Raw genomic sequence first — 21255 nt, forward strand, 5'->3', positions numbered from 1 at the left:
CTCCCGCAGGCCGTGACGTCTCGGGAGGGTGGGTCTTTTATACGCGAGACCCACGTGCCGTTAAAGGGAAGGCCGGTGATGATTTAATAGCTACTGTATCGCCAACGCCATCTACCGCAGCGCCGACTTCATTCTAGTCCTCCGATTGGACATCGTGATAGCGATACACCCCGAGTGGAAGAGAGAGAGCGTGTGAGTGAGTGAGTGAGTGAGTGTGTGTGTGTGTGTGTGAGAGAGAGAGAGAGAGAGAGAGAGAGACTCCCTGTTTGAAGTGCACATTTATATTTTTTGCTACCCCTCCTCCGATGGATGAACAATGGAGACGCCGTCAGCCGAATTTTCTGGCGACCCTCCTCTTTTCCCACGCGCTGCATCATTGTTGACGATGCCCTCGCTGTTGTTGTTGTTTTGGTTGTTGTGTGGGAGGCCAGGGACGGGCCTGATGCGCCGTTAGAAAAGCGCACTCGTCTTGTGCCGGTCTTCTTGTCCTCTCAGGAGCGGGCAGATGTGCGCGGAGACATGGTGACGCTCCCGGCTCTGGCGCACTACTGGCCTCTGGTGCGGTTCCTCGTGCCGCTCGCCATCACCAACATCGCCATAGATCTCGGCGAACAGGCAAGTAGTGCATCGACATGCGTTACTGCGACATCTTTCATTTGAAGGCTGTATTGACTGAGCCGCGCGTAGCTACACGGATTTCATCCAGCTTTATTCACCTAGCACTGTGCGTGCATTTGTCTCCGCATAGAGAATGCGTTAGTGTATAATAGTGTCATTGGTAATAAACCAATTCTAAATGCTAGACTGTATTATTTCCAGATTGTGCCATGCACCATTAAAGGCTAACGCATGGTGTGTAGACTATTAGTAAGTAAATGGCGACATATTTTTGAATGCTGGATAGAGTCCTAAGTAAGCCTGATCAATCGTAAACAGCGCACGAGGATGATGGCCTGGATGTCACCCGGTCTGTCACCCTGTGCGTCACCCGGTGCATCATCCTCTATCAGCCTGAACAATTGAGTGTGAATGGGAGCGAGATGAATGCACTGTTTTGCACAGAGGTGTGTTGAACCAGGTCCTGACCTCAAGCTGAACCAAACTCAGGGCTCTGTATCTAAATTGGCACTATATTCAGTCCCATAAGTGGCTACGTACATGTGATATATTGCATTATATGTTCGTTTATTCATTACTGTCCTGGTTCATGGACACCCTGACAGAACCATTTCTCATTCTGGAACATGCTGATAAAATTTAGATGCTTTTATAGTAAAAATAAATAAATAAATAAAGGGTGTGGCTGTGCTATAATCTATACCAGAGCTCTATATTCTGACTTTTATGTGGCCAATCAGAAAACAGTTATTAGATGTATCTTGTGGACGAGTTGTTAGATGCTGGGATGGAGTTCATACCACGAGCAATATTTAGTTCCTCAGCACCTATTCAGTCTCTTCGGTGTTTAAGAAAAGTTAAAAATCCTTTATTTTTATTCTAACCACATTAAAGTAACGTGTTTTTTTTTTTTTTGAAAGGCAGAATTAGTGGTTGTCTCTATAGATAGTAACAGAAGAGTGAACTAACTGTGAGGCTTTCATAGTGGGAGTTTTACATGCAGTTCTGCACTGTAAATGGTTTATGGATGTTTAAGTAATGTATAACCATCTTTCTCTTAATTCTCTTTCTGACTTGCTAACCTCCCAAGTCTAGTCATTGTCCCAAAGAGACTGATTTTTATTCCATTTAGTGGAACAGAATGATTATAAATCTAATTACTAATGTAAACCACCCGTCTTTAGTTCTGTTGTGAATCAGCGGTGAAATTTCTTAGCAATCTGACCACAATTCAGATTTTCCAAACAACAGAATATCTCAGCATAACACTTGACATGAAAGAGTAAAGGTGCTTCGTAAATGGATTGGCATTTCAACAATCATTGATATCAATCACAAAAATGCATTAAAAATGTGTATTTGTTTGTTTGATTCAAGCCCTCACTCTTTACTGGCTCACAATATGGACCAATCGCTGAATTAGAAAAAATGAGTCAATTTAACGTTCTAGAAAAATACCACAGTTGTAATATCAAGCTTGATACGATGCACAATTTATGTTTGTAGGTTTATGTTTCAACTTGCACTAGAGAGCTTTTAACAATTCTAAGCTCTGAGCTTTCCATAGCACAATAGGCTATTGCTAAATAGCCAAGAAATGAATTAGGGAGTCTCATTTGTCAGATCGTACTCATTAACCGACATCTGTTATCATTTTCAACACCCCTGTAAGGCGTTTAGAAAATGAACTGGTGACACATATTCACACACGCACGCACGTGCACACGGCAACAGAAGAGTTGAGAAGATAAGGAGCGGCTTGAGTCTTAGATGAATTATTGAGAGGCATCTGGACTGTCATTTCCTTTTGGCCTGTGTTTGTCTGGTTAGTGCTCGGTGAATCAGCCGAGTGATCGGTGTGATCTTTTACACTTTGTATTCCCCAATGCTTTAGTCTTTAAAGACAATCAAAACAAATGGTTGTATAAAGATAGCATTTAAAACAATTCAAATAGTATTTAGTTGTAAATGTGGATTAGATTATTGTTAGATGTAATTAGATGACAAACAATTCTTCGACTATGCAAGCTTCATTCTTTAATTCTACCTGTTCCACCTGAGTCACAGCTTTGTAGCACATGACCAAACTGTTTTATTTTCTTTGTAATCAGCCTTGAGAGTGTATTCATGTCTGTGTAGTGTGGAAGTGGACCTTGATATCTCAGCTCCTTTCCTGCACCGGTGACATGAAGGAAGGACATGGGAGGGACATGATATCAAGGGCTTAGTGGAATCCACCATCTGTCCCTCGATTAGGTCACCTTTATGAAAGAGCAAGTTGACAAAAAGCAAGACTGGATTGCTGTTAGGTTGCAGGTTTAGTTATGAAATCAGACGGAAAGAACCTGAGATAAACCTTGATTATACGTCAGGAATAAAACGCACTGGAGGGAAATGTATGATGTAGGAAAATAATCCTTCCTAGAGTGGTGTGCTATGGCCCAATACAAACTGAACATGTTTTCCTCTTCATCTAGTAGAGTAATTACATATTTTTGTAATGAGAGACATGTTGCAGTATTTAACCATTTATAGTATCTTATATGTACTTTTACTGCCATTTCATGTTAGTTCATGTTATCACTGATACTATGCCAGTTCTAAACAGTCATCAGTTGCTGTTTTTTTGTTTTTGTTTTTTTGCTTTTGCTTTAAAGTTAATAAGGGAAAAAAAGTACTGACTGTAACATGGTACTGACACCTGAGACATCTTCCTCAAATATAAACAGTCGTATGTCAATATGTGTGTTTTTCTTTGGTAAATAACAACGCATTTTTTTGATGTGTTCATTATTAAAGACTTCATCAGAGCACTTCTGTAAGTCGCTCTGAATATCAGCGTTTGCCAAACGGCATAAATGGAAATGTAACATTTTGTTTATTAGATTTTTTATTATGGAGAATCTGCTATAAAACTCTGTCAAAGCTGCTGTGCTAGAAAATTAACCAACATCTTTAGGTACCAGAGTTCACCAATGGTAGGGTCTAAATGTAGATATATATAAAAGCACACTATATGAGTCAGTGAAGGGTAATTTGTAGTTGGAAAATGACGCATGCTAATTAGCAGGCACCTAAAAAAAGAAAGTTGTGATCTTGAGGAAAGAGGAAGGTCTCCAGACAATGGGGTTATGAGCATGTGTATGATCACAATAAGCATTTTCCATCAGCTGACCTAATACTTCCTTTTCTATTTAAACATTTAACACTGACATAATTTTAAACCGTTTCTCTCTCCCAAAGACGGGTATGGGTGATTAGCATATCACAGTATTACAGTTGTACCAGCATGCCTCATGTAGACGAATCATGTAGTTGGGTTAGAGAATGAATTTACCAAGAGGTCTTTCATAGAAATCTCTACCAGCGAATGATTTGCAGTTATGATCTAAATTTATATTCAGACTCCGTTAACAGACATTGTTCAATTTCTTTGGCAGATTGTAATATGAGCTTCTTTCACATCCTTTAACTGATGGTGCACTTTACAGAACTGAAATTGCTCTAAAAAACAATGTGCACTACTCCAGAAGTGCTCAATATATGACCGTGTTAACTGTTACTCATGCATTGGATTATATCTTATATTCCACTTTTACGTGACTGAATTTGATTCTTATTATTACATTTAAACAGAACATTGTACCTCCAAGCAGAGCTCCAAGATAAAGTCTGGACCAGGCGCAGGTGGTGATGAATTGATTTGAGTTTGTTTTTGTGTTTCCTGTAGGCTTTAAATAGAGGGATCGCAACAGTCAAAGAAGATGCGGTGGAAATGCTGGCAAGTTACGGCTTGGCTTATTCCCTAATGAAGTTCTTCACTGGGCCTATGAGCGATTTCAAGAACGTGGGATTGGTGTTTGTCAACAGCAAACGTGACCGAATCAAAGCAGTCTTGTGCATGGTCGCTGCTGGAACTATAGCCATCATCTTCCACACACTGATAGGTTAGTCTGAGGGTGTATCCCAGAATTCTCTCTGTCAAGTAACAGTCATAAAAAAAAAAGTGTATTTGGGATTGTGTGATAAAAAAGAATGCCTTGTGTGTCTGAAAACAACACAGCACAAAAACTACAGCTTTTTGACCTTCAGTATGTTTCAATAGATTTCACTCAGATTCCACTATTATTTCTTATTTGTTATTACTTATAGCTGCTATAATAGTAGGAAGAGTCATGAAAGATATGCCTAATGCTTTATTTATAGCCTACTGAAAACACATAGAAAACAAAGCAGGTTTATAGAAGATCTGTAAAAAAGTCTTTTAGTCAATACACAGCATTATCTGTTATTTTGCCAGTATCTAGTCGCTGTGGCATTTGTTTTGTCTTCCCAGCCTGCCAAATATGTGTTAGTGGGATATCGTTTCATTCAAATCTTTTCATTTCACAGTTTTCTAACTCTTTATTCTATTCCTCTAAACATATGTCTGTCTTCAGTCCACAAATTGAGTTTTCCACAAACACACGTGTCTTGATTAAAGACCATTTCTTACACAGTTCAGTTTCTCAGCATTACCCGTGTAAATGCCTTTGACTTCAGCTTTGGTGCCGCTGGGCTGTACTTTTTGTGCAAGCCTTGGTGATAATAACTCTGCAAGAAAGAGCACCATGTCCATGACCTTGGTTGACTGATAGTTTTCGTCCTGGTATTTTTTCAGGTATTTCTTTCTTGCATTATTTAGACATTGCTGTTATATGGTCATTAACCAGTGGGCAAAACACTCCTGTCCTCCTACATGGAGCTCCACAGGTTTCAGCGGTCTCGCCCATCTACCAAATTACAGCTAGATGGTGATGCTGAGACCAAAATTAGGTTACATTTTTATGGGGCTTAAGATGGCAACTACCTCTTAAAATATAATATGATGATGACAGTATAACAGCCCACACTGTTAAAGCTTTGGCAACATGCCACCAGATCCTGTGCTGAAACTTTTTTTTAACATTATATCATTAAGTAAAGAAGCAGTTTGCATCAACAAACTGGCTACTACTATACTATTATCACTGGAAGTAATGGCGTTATCCAGAGACAGAGAGAGTTTAAAGCATATATGTTGATTTCTCAACTGCTAAGTTAAAACTAGCAGGAATTTACAGTGACTGACATCATGTCAGTATATTTACATGGTATCTTTTTACTCTTTATACTTAAAATATGTATAGAAATGTTCTTAATTGTTACTGTTAAAGATCTATACTATATGGCCAAAGGTTTGTGTCTTTGTGTGCTGTGTTGCATTACAATTCTCCGTCACTGGAACTAAAAGGCTCAAACCTGTTCCATCATGACAATAACCCTGTGCACAAAGCACAGAGCTCCATAAAGACATGGTTTGCTAAAGCTATTGGAAAAACTTGAGCCCTGACCTCAACTCAATTGAACACCTTTGAGGTCATTTGGATGCCTGGCCTTCTTTTCCAGCATCACTGCCAGATCTTACTAATGCTCCTGCAGCTGAATGAACACAAATCCCCACAGCTTTTATATATAACAGGAAAGATTGGTGGAGAGCTCTTGCCTCAAGTGGAAGATTTTAAGTACCTTGGGGTCTTGTTCACGAGTGAGGGAAGGACGGAGCGGGAGATCGACAGACGGATCGGTGTATCCTCTGCAGTGATGCGGTCGATATACCGGTCTGTTGTGGTGAAGAGAGAGCTGAGCCGCATCGAGAGGAGTCAGCTGAGGTGGCTCAGGCATCTGTTCCGGATGCCTCCTGGACGCCTCCCTGGGGAGGTGTTCAGGGCATGTCCAACCGGGAGGAGGCCCCGGGGAAGACCTAGGACACGCTGGAGGGACTATGTCTCTCGGCTGGCCTGTGAACGCCTCGGTATTCCCCCGGAAGAGCTGGAGGAAGTGTCTGGGGAGAGGGAAGTCTGGGTGTCCCTGCTTAAACTGCTGCCCCCGCGACCCGCTTCCGGATAAGCGGTAGAAAATGGATGGATGGAGGAAAGATGGGACCAACTCCCTAATATTCCTGATGGTTTTAGAAAATAAATATATAAAATATATATATATAAAAAAATCTATAATAAAAGTAATAGAAAAAATATATTTTTTTAAGGTTTTCTGTTGTGTGTGGTCAGGTGTCCAAATACATTTGGAATCTCACTTTGATATCATAGAATAATGAAAGAATAAATTAATGAGAGATGATGACTAATGTTACTTTATTTCACGTCTCAGCCTATACAGACCTCGGCTACTACATCATTAACAAGCTGCATCATGTGGACGATTCGGTGGGCAATAAGACCAGGAAGGCTTTTCTCTACCTGGCTGCATTTCCTCTGCTGGATGCCATGGTGAGCCTCTTCACTGTCCTTCCTCCATCTCATATCAAACACAGACACGTCACACCAGAACTGGCTTGGACAGATGGTGTTTGTGTGTGTGGGGAGATTTTTGCTTGCATTGCCAATGTCCACCTCCTGTTCTGATCTAGAGGACCGTCAGTATCCCTCTATCAGTGTTCCTGCTGTACACTGTGTATCCATTCCAAATGGCACAGTGTCTATTGGAAAGTTTTGCAGCAGCTTACTCTTACTCTTGTAAAAAAAAAAAACTAGAGCAACCTGTGTGAATACAGAGGTAATCAACCTTGACTTGAGTTTTTTTGTGTGTGTGTGTGTGTGTGTGTGTGTGTTTCCAGGCCTGGACCCATGCTGGAATTCTACTAAAGCACAAGCACAGTTTCCTGGTTGGCTGCGCCTCTATCTCTGACGTCATAGCGCAGGTAATGTTGTTCCATGTCACATACACCAGCTAATTACTAATGCTGTCAGGCCTATTGCGGTGTTATTTATTTATTTATTTATTTATTTATTTATTTATTTTCCAGGGCGCCTGCTTTGCCTTCATTTGCGAATTGTTTTAAGGCTCATTGGTTTATTGTTTTGGGAGCTTCATTAACTGCAAGTCCATAATTTATTATTATTTATTTTGTCCTCTTTAGATTGTATTTGTGGCTATCTTGCTGCACAGTAATCTGGAGTGTGTGGAGCCATTGTTGATTCCCATCTTGTCTCTGTACATGGGAGCTTTGGTGCGTTTCACCATTGTCGGGCTGGGCTACTACCGAAACGTTCATGACAACATCCCGGAGTCCAGCGGCCCTGAAGTCGGGGTGTGTGTCTCCCTAACATTGTTACTGCTCGCATACCGTGTGTAATATTGTAACTCTGGGAACTTGGCCTACAGTATAGACCTTATGGATAAGCGTCATGCACACAGGCTTTGTAAATGACTTAAGATGACCTAGCTATGAAAATATGAAGCGCAATTTGAATTCCCACACGACACTACATTTGGGAACTGATTCCTGTTTTGCAACCTGAGGGCCCCACATCTTTATCATGTTTTGTTTTTGAGCTGTATAAACCTCAAACTCAAAAGGCCTCACGAGACACGGATAAAGATGACTTTAGCAATTACTTTACATGTGATTTTATTAAGCACAGTTCATACAGAAGCCAAAGCAAATGTTACTTTCACTTCCCTTGGTGTGTTGTTCTAACCTTTACTCCATTTGTTGTACTTGTGTGTGTGTGTGTGTGTGTGTGTGTGTGTGTTGGTAGGGCGATGCCACTATTAAAAAGATGCTGAATTTCTGGTGGCCCCTAGCCCTGATCTTAGCCACACAGCGGATCAGCAGACCCATCGTCAACCTGTTTGTTTCCCGTGACTTGAAAGGCACTTCTGCAGCCACTGAGGTCAGTGAAGTCACACCCCTTATTCGCTATAAAACAAGATCTCAGCAAAATCCAGCATACTTCTAAAAAAAAAAACAGTAAACATTATTCTAAGCCTTTTGTAAAAAATTTGACACTGGCAACCCTGAGGTTTGTTGCTTATCTAGATTATGACTTACAATACTTTAGAACAGAATAGACTAGACATCTTAATAAAAAATATTTTGTATGTGTTTATTTGTAGGCAGTTGCAGTTTTGACAGCCACGTACCCTGTGGGCCACATGCCGTACGGGTGGCTGACTGAACTCCGTGTTATTTACCCAGCCTTCGATAAGGTAAGGCTTCTTTACTCTTCTTTAGTCAAATAAAGTATAAAACAGACAATGCATGTTTATGTAAATCAGAACCTCAGGCTATGTACAGTACTTATTAAACATCATACTATTGTGTACACTATAAGTCAATATGATCTGCGTGCATAAAGTTTACAGACTAAATCCCCAGTTTAGCATTCGAGTAGGTGGAGAAATTCACACAGTTGACAACATCTGAAAGCACCTCTCTACCATGAAAATGCTATGTGCAGGGTAATTTTCCCAGCCTACTGCTTTTTTAGGCACCAGCATGTCTACAGCTGCCATTTGGCAGAATGTAATATTTATGGATAAACAAAACCGGAGAAGGCAGAGGAATTAGGATAGACTTTGGGCGCGACGTCTGATGCTTATGATCCTTATCCTCTACTACTCCTGTGTGCTGTCTTTCTGCTATGACCCACTGACTGTGTCTGCAGGAAAAGTAGACACGTTTAGACTGCGTAGCAATAAATGACTATTATTAACCATTTGGATAAACTTTCTTTTCTCTCCTAGAACAACCCAAGCAATAAGTTGGTAAACTGTGGCACGACCGTCACCAAGTCACACATCAAGCGTTTCACGTTTGTCTGTTTGGCTCTGTCGATTACAGTAAGTGCTGCTTCACCCCTTTCCTTATCATCTCCTCCTCTTCCTCCTTATCCATCTGCCCAATCTTATTATTACATCCGAATCTGACGTTAAATTCAAACTGCTGCAGAAAAAATTTACACTTATACTTACACACCTCTCCTGCTTTTGTAGGCACCAGCATGTCTAATATTTACAGATAAACAAAAAAGATGAGACTGGAATTAGGTCTTTTTTTTAAACAGGCCTTCATGAAAAACCCCTTTTTCAGCATATCATACGTGCGCATATGTAAGCACAATAAACCGCTTTCATTTTTAGTGCCTAAGACACATTTTTGTTCATGCATGTTGGAATTAAGTCAAAACACAAGCTGATATATCAGAGTTCATGAAAATTATCATTCCACACACAAAACATCAGTTTTCCAACCTTTAAGCATTTCTCTGCATTTACCCAACTTACTATAAGCAATATATTCATAGGAACCTTTACAAAAAAACACACATGTTAATATCAAACCCATTTCTGCTCTCTGATAGGCCCCAAATTTTATAACAGAGTGTTATCTTCAACCACTAAAATTCAGAGTAGGTTTATCCCAACAGAGGTGAAAACATCTCACACTGAAAACCAACAGAGCCCTGACTCATATTATATCAAACTTGTGGCGATAAATGAACTCATTTCCATTCCGCTGGCAGAACAGAACACCAGAGCCCTGGTTAAAAGGGTTAAAATCTTTGTATGCTATTTCTTTAAACAAGCTGAGCTATCAGTTTGCTAAGTATACCTGAGAGTGTAACTAAACTATTTTCTATAAATTGTCAAGGGCTTTTTTTAACTGAGCGTATTCATGACTTTACTCAAAATGTTCTCTTGAATGTACAAATCATCTTAATTCATACACAGGTACGAACTGCTGTGAGGTTTTTTAATAACATGCACTTACTGTACTACTGCCTCTGACTGCTCTGATGTAAATAATTTACATAAATGCATGTGTTCACCTGCAACAGAGAATCTGATACCAAAGCCACACTGGTTAATGTTTAGAAAACCGAATCCGTGAACTTCACTATGTTTTCTAATTTCGTGTATTTCATGCAAGTACACGGTTCAGTCTTCTGAAACACCGTCCTGAATGTGCATGTGGACCACGGTCTGGTGACAGCCCCGATTTACGACAACACTGTCTACACTCTGCCAAGCTTTTTTTTTTGTGTGTGTGTGTGTTATTTTACATTTTTTCTATAAGCAAATGTTAGTCTGAGGACAATAGCTTTTCTTGTGTGTCCTGGATATTTGTTTATAGATGTTCCAGATACTCTTCACATAGAGTGTACTTCATTACAGCTACAAAGAGTGTGAAGATTTGCAAGTCAAAGCGACTGGAGTCATTGTAGTCTTGATGAAGATTTTACCAGGACATCTGACTTAGTATTGTTAGATATACTGTAGCTCTCCAACTATCTATTAGTTTTGTAGGTGAAGTGTTAAAATTGTTTATTGAAGTAGAAATAATGTGTGTCAAAGACCTTTGATGGTCAATTAACTATTTTAAGAGTTAACTCCATAAGAGCTTTAAGTCTTTAATAGGCAACAGTGAGCTAGAATTAGGAGTGTTTAGATAAAGTGTACATATGGTTGGACATTCACACAGTTGATGGTGTAGTAGGTGGAAACACATTAGTTAAGATTTCTATTCAAGTTCTTTTTTTTTTTTTTGAGCTTTTTACAGTTTGTCACATTGTCACTGTAGCTTCAGTGAAATATCTCAATTCCAGATAGAACTATTAGATTTATAAGTTTATCCCTAATGAGCAAGTCAGAGGTGAAGGTGGAAAGGAGAAAGATTCTGAGACGATATGAGGAAGAAATCTTTAGAGGAACCAGACTCATCTGGGTAGTGTTATTATAAAATATTACATTTCTATAAATGAACACTGTATGGTCAACAAGTGAGATTTGATTTGTTTAGATTGCATGCACATGAATTCATTGTATTTGCAGTCTAGCTCTGTGGAAGAGACGTTAGATTTCTGATTGGAAGGTTGTGTGTTTAAATCTCAGCACGGCCAAGCTGCAGCAGCTGCTAAGGCCCTTAACCCTTAACTGCTCAGTTCTATAAAGAACAATGAGAGAACCTAATTCACTCAGGGAAAGAGCATCTACCAAATGCTGTAAAAATATAAATGTTTGCAAAAAATACTGGTGAAAAGTTGGGATGTTACTGTAGATGCTACACTTGAGCTATTTTGTCCAGGACATGAAAGATTTTTGATTAAGAGGCAACGATGGCAAGTAAAAATTCCTGAGACAATATAAGAAACCTCATAGACTCAAAATTGAAATCAGGTAACATTTAAATAGTGTGATTTAGTAATCATTCCTTTCTATAATTATCATTAAATGCTTTTAAACAGTTACCGGGAAATATATGACAGATTAATCCTGTATCTCACCACAGCAGCTCGTAGCCATTAAAATCCCATTTAAAAAAACTTTAAAGGATGTGTTTATATGACGTTCCAAGCAGTTACATATGAAATTGTAATGATGACTCATTTGACCTTTATTTTTCATCATTACCGCACAATAATTGTGCACAACATGTTATTTGACACACATACTGTATAATCAGCTGTGCTGCGTGTTCTAGTAAACACCTACAAGTATGCAATAAAATATTTTGGTACCTGAAATACCTACCAGCTACACTGCTGCCCACTGCCTAGGATAAAGTGCTTATTGGTGATGAATTAGCGGAAAACAAATCCCAAACAAAGTCATTCCAGTGCAATAGGATCGGGAACAGCAGATCATGCTGGATGACTGGAAAGTCATGTGGCTCTTAGTCAATGGAAACTGACAATAAAAGCTACATAAAATCCTCATCAGCTTTTATGCTTTTATGTTTTGTTTTTTTTTTGTTTTGTTTTTTTTTTTGCTGCTGAAGGTCTGACCTGAAGCGTTTTATTGGCCATGTTTTTATTCATAGCTCTGTTTCGTGGTTTTCTGGACACCGCACATCTCTGAGAGGATCCTGGTGGACATCATTGGAGTGGATCATGCTTTTGCTGAGCTCTGTGTTGCCCCATTACAAATCTTCTCTTTCTTTCCTATACCAGGTAAAGCACCAGACACACACTATTCACAGACATATAACCTGTGTACGTATAAAGCCACTGTTACAAATGCACATCTGGATTTTGCCCTCTGAGCAGCTACGTCACTTTACACATGCTGAAATGATGGTTCATGATGAGTCACAGTGTTATGTAATCTGATGAAGGTTCAGCAGTGAACTTTAGCTGCTCTCGAATAAGCCATACTGTAAAAAGCAATGATTATGGTCGCACTTTTACAGGACAATCATAAGAAAGTTATTGAGAAATAGACAGTATGGTATGGTAACAAATCATTGATCGCACATTCTGTCCTTACAGTATTTCTATTGCTCATGCTGGGAAACAGGGACCTATGTGTAGTGTATATAGTAGTAAATAAGGATAAAGCAAACTGCCATTGTGAAAAATACTGAAAATTAGATTTGCTTTTAAAACAAATGTAAAACAGTGTCACAAAGACCAAACCAGAGTAATGTACATATTAAAACACTGCATTTCCAGGAGTTCCAAATACAGTGGGAAATGGGAAAAGTGATGCGGTAAACAAAAAAAAAAAGAGATCCGTGGTAGTGTTGTATAGAGTTCGTGAGACCTAGAAATGTCTGTCATGTTTAATTAAACTGTAATGTATGTAAACAGATTTGTTTAATATATTTCACATTTTAAGTAACAGGTCTTCTTGTTCCTTAAGAGAGATGGATAATATAGTGATGAGATGTTAATGACCGCTTTCGGAAATACTCAAAAAAAAAAAAAAAACAACCTCAAATCAGATTTTCCTCATTATGCTGTTTGATGTGACTATTAACAAAAGCTCTTGATCTGTATCTGCATGATTTTACACATTGTGCTGCTGTAAAACTATTATCTGATAACGGATAATTGAATGAATGTGCAGGTGTTTCTAGTAAAGATGCGAGTAAACATTTTGATGCTTAGCAGTGGATAACAGTCAGTAACATTCAGCCTGCTGGCAGTGTTTATTCTGAGTTTCATCAATTCAATATCTTATTCGAGCTCATTTCCTTACAAACCAGTGTGACCTGCTTTTATCGTTACTGTTTAAAAAGTGACTGTGCGTGCTCACCTAACGGGCTGGCTCATGACCCTGAAGAAAACCTTCGTCCTGGCACCGAGCTCTGTGCTGCGAATCATCGTGCTCATCACCAGCCTCATCGTGCTGCCTTACATGGGGTAAGTGTTAAACATTTTTATTGTGTCTACTAGTAGACAAATGACAGGGAGATGTACTTACAGGTTTCTCTTTTACATGACAAGCTAGTGAGATCTCCGAAAGGGAACAAATGCTTTGATCCATCATTGCCTCAGATATTCACTACATTAAATATAACTGTAGCTGCACGATGGGAAATTGTTGGCATTTTGCTGTGATATAAGATAAATAAAACTCTTTGGTGTGTGCTGGAAAATACTCAACTTTAGTACTTAGTACTTCAACCTTCACTATACATTACATCACCTCATTAACCATTGTGTTTTATTTTCTACTTAAACACTCAAAGATCCACTGAAAATATTTCAGACATTGCTCCAGGGTCAACAATTCAATTCAGCTTACTCTCCGGGTGGAGTTATTCATGTTCTCCTATGGTTCATATGAGTTTCCTTCCATGCGAATAGAGGAATTGGTTATGTTAAATTGCCCCTAGGTGTGAATCAGTGTGTATGTGTAAGTGTGTATGTTTGTGTGGGTGTATTCACATTTCATGCCCACTGTTCTCAGAAAAGTTTATCTCACTCCAAAAACAGACCTAGGGACATCTTAAGGACACAAAAACAGACCTGGGGAGATGCTAGGGACACACATACAGACCTGAGGACACCCTAGGGACACAAAAAAAGACCTAAGGACACCCTAAAGACACAAATACAGACCTGAGGTCACCCTAGGGACACAAATAAAGACCTGGGGACACCCTAAAGACACAAAAACAAACCTAGGGATAGCGTAGTGACACAAAAACTGACCTGGAGACACCCCAGTGACACAAAAACAGACCTGGGACACCCTAAAGACACAAATACAGATCTGAGGACACCCTGGGGACACAAAAACAGACTTGGGGACACCCTGGGGGCACAAATATAGACCTTAGGACACCCTAGGGACACAAATACAAACATTAGGGACACTCTAGAGACACAAAAACAGACCTGGGGACACCTTGAGGACACAAATACAGACCTAAGGTCACAGTAGGGACACAGAAACAGACCTGGGGTCACCCTAGGGAGACAAATACAGACCTGGGGACATACTAAAGACACAAATACAGACCTGGGGATACCCTAAAGACACAAATACAGACCAGGGGACACCCTAGGGACACAAAAACAGACCTGGGGACACCCTAAAGACACAAATACAGACCTGAAGACACCATAAAGACACAAATACAGACCTGGGGACACCCTCAGGACACAAAAACAGACCTGTTGACACCCTAAAGACACAAAAACAGACCTGGGGACATCCTAAGGACACACAAACAGACCAGAGGACACCATTAGGGCAAAAGTACAGACCCAGGGACACCCTAAAGATACAAAAACAGGCCTGTCCAGGATAAAGCGGTTACTGAAGATGAATGAACGAACAACACATTCAGAGAATCAGCATTAGTCTAACAAATAAACACGTTGAAATTAAACATTTAATGACACATTTTTAAATTATAGTATCGCATTTATTGTCACATCTGTGGCTAGACTGTGTGAATTAACAGTGTCAGTACATTAAACCCACTAACAATTTTGTAGCAGTTCACTGATTTTTCTGTGAAAGTAGCTCTTGCTGTACTGTAGTCATCTTTCTCAAAATTAATTCTGCACTCTGAAGCCCAGGCACAATTCTGCAGTTTACAATATTTCTTTGTCTTGCATACATCCTCTGTACTTCAAATAATGTATGTAATTTTCACTGACGCTGCTCATCAAACATATTCTCCAACAGTCAGATTTCCTATCAAATATTTTATTTAAGGAGGAATGTATGAAATAGATATAAAGATTATCCTCCATTAAAGCAAATATATGATCAAAGATTCGTTGTAAAACCTCGTTTACCAATCAGAGGGCTACGGCTTTCTTTCTAAATTCTTAATTTAATTTTCGACTTTTGAGATTTTCATTGTCGTAGCACTGTCAGTAATCGCATGCTGTGTTCACTTCAGGGTGCATGGAGCTACTCTAGGGGTTGGATCTCTCTTAGCTGGCTTCCTCGGAGAGTCTACGATGGTGGCAATCGCGGCCTGCTACGTCTACCGAAAAGAGGTGAAGTACAGCCTCATGTGTTTAAAAAAAAAAAAAATTCTTATAGTGACTTTTCTTTCTTTTCTTTAAGTCAGCCCTGTAATTTGTCATTTTTATCCCTTGGCCTATTTTAATTTTATTAACTATACATAAAGCAAGTTTGCTAAACCATGTGCAGTAGTTTGGTTACTAATGAAGGTGACTTGAGCTTAACTCTTATTGTCAGACCAAAAACTGAATTTCTGTCTGGTTTTGTTGTGCCAATGTACAGCATTTGTCCACTGTGAGCTACTGAAAGTAGAATTTGTAGTATTTCATAAGTATTTCTGCTTATTTCTAGCCCACTAGTAAAAATATACAGTGATACCTCGAGATACGAGTGCTTTGACATACGAATTTTTTGAGATACGAGCTGTGATTCGACCAAATTTTTGGCTTGAGATACGAGCAAATTTTTGAGATACGACCATCCGAGCCACCGCCGCCGAAACAAAGATCCCCAACAACCACGTGTGCTCTGTTTCCCGCCTCAGCTTCCCGTGTCTCACTCGGTTAAAGCCGCCTGTCCACTGCACACGACAAGCGACGGCCGATAAACAAGAAGAAAACAGAAATTGTAGCAATTAAGTTAAGTTTAGAGAAATCAAGCATCGCGTTAGTTCTGGCAGGCCACGTCGTCAAGCGTGCATCAGCTGTTAATCAATCCGGTAACCAATCCGGTTACGACATCCATATTACCGACCATTTAAATTCCCATTCATCTAGCGCTTCCCTGCTGCTGCCATTTAAATTCCCTCCTTCAACCCCGACTCCACCATGCCGGTGTTGCACCAAAAGCTGTGACCCATCGTATGTTGTGACCATAGAGGGTGCTGTTGCTAAAATGCAGCTTAAAATAAGTCGTCTAGAGCAGTGGTCCCCAACCTTTTTATTGCCGCGGACCGGTCAACGTTTGATAATTTTACCGAAGCCTGTCCAGTTTATTCCGTTGTTTTGTTTTGGTTGCTGTCACTGCAGAAAACCCCGCTTCACACAGATAGGATGTCAGAAATGGCAATAGGGATTTAAGTGCTGTGGTGGCAATCTCAGGGTATTCCGCCATGACTTTAATCCAGAACACCGGCATAGTTTCTAACTTTCTAATGACGTCTGTTTCGTACTCATTTTTGCTAATTTGTGGGTTAAATTTGAGCAAACACAATATACACGTACACCAAGCACTGTTATACATGAGAAAGTACCGGTGAACAGAGAGAAGAGCGATACACACTTTCTCTCCACCAAAGCTACAACGCCACTGCCGCTTGCAGCCGCTCAGCTCCAGACGTCACCTAAAACCGGCCCAATATCATGATATTTTGCGCATGCGCGGTATTGGTGCGGCTTTATGTGACGTCTCTCAGGTCCCGGTTAACCGCTCGTCCATGGAAAGTCGCACAAACCCGAGAGAAATACACCACAGTAAATAAAATGGAAATAATTTAATGTTCCTTGGGCGGCCCGGTACCATTTGGCCCGGGGGTTGGGGACCACTGGTCTAGAGAAGTTCACTACGCAAACAGCGTAAATACAAATCTTGCGTAAATTTTTGTTGAAAAAGATTTGGGTCTCATGTCAACAGAAACAAACTTATACAGTATAAGTTTGTTTCTGTTGACATGAGACCCAAATCTTTTTCATTATATAATATAGAGGGTGTTAGGCATCACCAGAGTGAATTTGGAGAACATTCAATTCATAGCATGTGTAATAGATGGAGGTAACGGATTCTGATAACCTGTAATAGGGCCTTATCATATTTTGACGGATTTCAATTAATTTAAATGGGGAAAATTGCTTTGAGATACGAGCAATTTGAGATACGAGCAAAGTCACGGAACGAATTAAACTCCTATCTCGAGGTATCACTGTATTGACAGAAACTTTCCAAAAAAATTTTTTTCTTTTCACACTAATGTTGATATCAGGTATCGAGTTGAAAACATCTCACGGTGAAAGCTGATAGGATATCAGACTCGCTGCAGTAAAATAATTCATTTGTTTATGCTGATTGAAATGTTTGACAAGTCGATGAATTCAAATTTTATTTGTTGCATACCCAATTATAATTTTTATGACTGTCCTTAATATAAAAATAGCAGATTTTAATATTAATGGTTAAAGAATAAACATAGGCGAACTAAGCTACAATTACACAGAACATCTAGGACTTACAGGGAAAATGAAGGGAAAATCTGCTGGAACTTATGCACTAGTGTGGATTGTGACATGACGGAAATTCACTGTTAAAAATGCACACAACAAAACAGACAATTTCCTTTTGCCTGCTGCTAAAAAGAGTTAACCTATGAAATGTCCTTGTATTTTACAGCACTGATGAAATGACAAGTCAGAAGCTGTGCATTCGGATTTCTAATGTAGTAACAAGGCATTCACAGAGGGAAGCTGTGCTGCATAATCTAGAATAATAATGAATTGAAAGCTTTGTGAAGGGAGTTCAGCATTTATGGAAGGTGTTCTCAGACACAGGAAGTTCTTCAGGACAGAGGACTTTGTACATTCTGGTTATATAATATGTGGCTCTGTGGTTAAGGTGCTGGGTTACTGATTATAGACAGTTGGGGATTCAAGCCCAAGCGTTGCCTCTGTTGGGGCCCTTGACCATGGCCCTTAATCCTCTCTGCTCCAGGGGTGCTGTATCATGGCTGACCCCAACTTCCTAACAAGCTGGGATATGTGAAGTAAAGACTTTCACTGTGCTGTAACATATTTGTGACGAAGATTTAACTATGACAAGTTGCAGGGTTGTTTAAGTGCAATAGATATATATAGTCTACACACACCCCGGATTTTGTAATGTGAAAAAATTACGCCTTTTTCTTTTTCGTTTACATTTTATTTTGTTGGTTGCTAGATCACATTAAAAGCGGGGAAAAAACAGATCTGATATGATTTATATTGGATCATTTTTCACATCCCAAAATCCTGTATCTGCTTAGATTTACACAGTGAACATTTCATAACATTAGATGTAATTCTAATAGTTAAAAAATGTGATTTGTTGCTTATTAATAAAGAAAACGTAATGGCACGATCGAATAGCACAATCGTATGTTTATATTTCTATAATAATCCACTCTGGAGTGATTAAAGCCGTCTGTTCCCTGTATTATTTGAGCACGATTAATCGATCTTGTTTAGCATTTCTATAGTATCAAATTTATGCTTCTTTTTATCAAGGTTGCCAATAATTCTGCAGAGCACCACCAATATATGTAATTTGTCTGATAATTTCCTCAGTCAGCAATTCTTTGTCTTCCATTTGTACATTTTTTTTTCAGGTTTATTTTTTTTTTATAATTTTTTTTCCCCGAGGTTTAACAGTATTTGAAAATGTGTTTTATATTCCTCTTCCCAGAAAAAAAAGAACGATTGCAGTGGGGAGGTGACCGTCGAGGGGGAGGACTCGGCTCAGATGAACGAGGTGCGCTCTGGTCGCCGGTTAGATGACATCGTGGAGCTGAGAGAGGAGGACGAGGAAGAAGAGTGACCTGGTGATTTTAAGAGATGTCAGCCTCGTGTGCATTCCTCCTGGATATGTTCTGTGCTCATGGGAGGACATGTTGATGAGGGAAACCAGGGTTTTTTTTTGCTTTGCGGGGCAGTGTTTGAATCTCTTACTGCCTCCTGTTGCTGCTCTTTCCCTTTTTCGCAATGTGCACATGGAGGATGCTTAAAAAAAAGGGAGCTGTAGTTAGAAATCATGAAAGACCAAAAGGACACAAATGTCTATTGTATTAAATATCATTCAGCCACACACGTACAGCTCAGTAAATGTTTTCCAGCTGTCGTCGGGAATCTCTGCGTGGAGGACAGACAAGATAACGATTTGTACCAAAGCAATGTCACGTGTTAACTGCTTTCCTTCTGCGCTCTAAACTCTACTGTGCTACCGTCCTTAACCTTTATGAACCCTGACCTGGAATGAATACACAAATACTACACACATTTCATTTTCTCAGAAACTTCAAGATCACTGGTTGTTGCATACGTTGCCAAACATATGAGAAAAGAAGATATTACCTTCCCAGGATTTCTGTTAACAGATGTTGCTGCACAGCTGAGAGCTTTTATCCTAGAAATGGAAAATAGAGTTAATATTCAGACACACACACACATATACATATCTATATAGACAGATTTTAATTTTAATCAGATTTGAGTGTGTATTAGATTAATAGTATGACTAGATGATTAACAGAATGGCTTCAGAGTGACAAGTGGTTGATTTTTAGAGGCACTATTTTTTAATATGCAATGTCATAGGTGTTTAAACTCTGGTACCTATTTGTATAAGTGACATGAGGTCTGAACATAGCAGGAAAGGGGAGGAGGATATCACGTTCGTTTTCTTTTCATGCTCATGTCTGTTGCAGTATTTTAAGAAAAGAAAGACTTTATTTAATTCGGGCACTTATTTACTATTTGCAAGATGTTCGTTATTGAGATCAGTATATTAAGCACTATGGAGTACGAGTGATCTTCCTTCTCCTGTCCTACTCTACTGTAACTATAGGTTTCTGCACAAGTATTTATGATGTCTACAGCATTCGTTTGTTTGATTTTGTTTGTGATGACCAACGATGTCCTGCCATGATCCTTTGGTATTATTAAACGTTCCTGCTTGATCCAAAGCAGAGGAAATGCACATTAGACATTCAGACCTGTTTCAGTCGTCCAGTTCAGACGATGACCGATTTGTTCCACAGATTAAAAGGTGACAATGTGGTTCAAGATTTTTTATCTTGCTCTTTTTTTCTCATATTTTATTTTCACTGTCCTCTAAAGCATGATGTAGGAAAGAGGAATAATTGTTCTGGATACTGATAAAAATAAAATAACAAACTTCAGCACATATAACTTAACAAACACATCACTTTTTAATAAAAGAAAGTCATCTAGTAAAGGAAAACAGAATATTACAAATGCAAAGATAACTAAATAGACAATACTTGTGTTTGCCATTTAATCTAACTGATTTATTTTAGTGTTTCCCCCCTCAATGTAGTGAAACAGCGCCCTCTGGTGGACGCCCTCTTTCTAACACTCACCCATTTACACTGGCCATCTTATCAGGAGCTTTATGTTGATCTGGTGTAAATATTAAAGCTCCATTTATTCACACTCCTTTCTTCTGTATTACAAAGGCTTCTTATAAATGTGTGTCACTCTGGTTAAACCCTTAACATGATCATATTTTGACATAACTGAATTTGGTGTACTATCTGTGAAACTATCAATTACAAGTAAAGCATTTTAAACCCAAAAAGTTAAAAGGGCAAAAAGAAAAGTCTATCTCTGTTTCTTCCTGTGAGGTAAAATCACTTGCAGGGTTTAAATACAAGCATCATCATCGTCGGCATCGGCATCAATTCGCTCAAGTTTACACTGTGGGGAAAAAATCACTGATTTATTCAGTGAGAACTGTGTGTTAATATTTGTTCTTAGTGTTTATATTGGGTCATTTAAATTTATATTTTTTATGAATAGATGTCCTAGTGCAATCTCCAACAAAAGTATCAGAACAGCA

At 39.2% G+C, this 21255-nt stretch overlaps 1 protein-coding gene across 1 annotated transcript; it reads left to right on the plus strand.

Annotated features, from left to right (window-relative positions):
* Positions 1-118: 118 nt before the first annotated feature.
* On the plus strand, positions 119-21015 carry ankhb (ANKH inorganic pyrophosphate transport regulator b). Its single transcript, XM_060873990.1, has 12 exons — positions 119-615; positions 4349-4565; positions 6808-6926; positions 7274-7357; positions 7577-7747; positions 8199-8333; positions 8557-8649; positions 9187-9282; positions 12263-12392; positions 13463-13586; positions 15587-15686; positions 19084-21015. Exons 1-12 carry the CDS (start codon positions 310-312, stop codon positions 19213-19215), a joined length of 1707 nt encoding a protein of 568 aa, XP_060729973.1. The 5' UTR covers positions 119-309; the 3' UTR covers positions 19216-21015.
* Positions 21016-21255: the final 240 nt, after the last annotated feature.

This window comes from Tachysurus vachellii, chromosome 7 (genome assembly GCF_030014155.1).
Source record: "Tachysurus vachellii isolate PV-2020 chromosome 7, HZAU_Pvac_v1, whole genome shotgun sequence".
In the NCBI taxonomy this organism is placed as follows: Eukaryota; Metazoa; Chordata; class Actinopteri; order Siluriformes; family Bagridae; genus Tachysurus; species Tachysurus vachellii.

Coding starts and splice junctions, on each gene's coding strand:
- ankhb (XM_060873990.1), top strand. CDS start 310: ATGAACAATGGAGACGCCGTCAGCCGAATTTTCTGGCGACCCTCCTCT. Junction 12,393..13,462: donor CTCTTTCTTTCCTATACCAG/GTAAAGCACCAG, acceptor CTGTTTAAAAAG/TGACTGTGCGTGCTCACCTA. Junction 13,587..15,586: donor ATCGTGCTGCCTTACATGGG/GTAAGTGTTAAA, acceptor TGTTCACTTCAG/GGTGCATGGAGCTACTCTAG.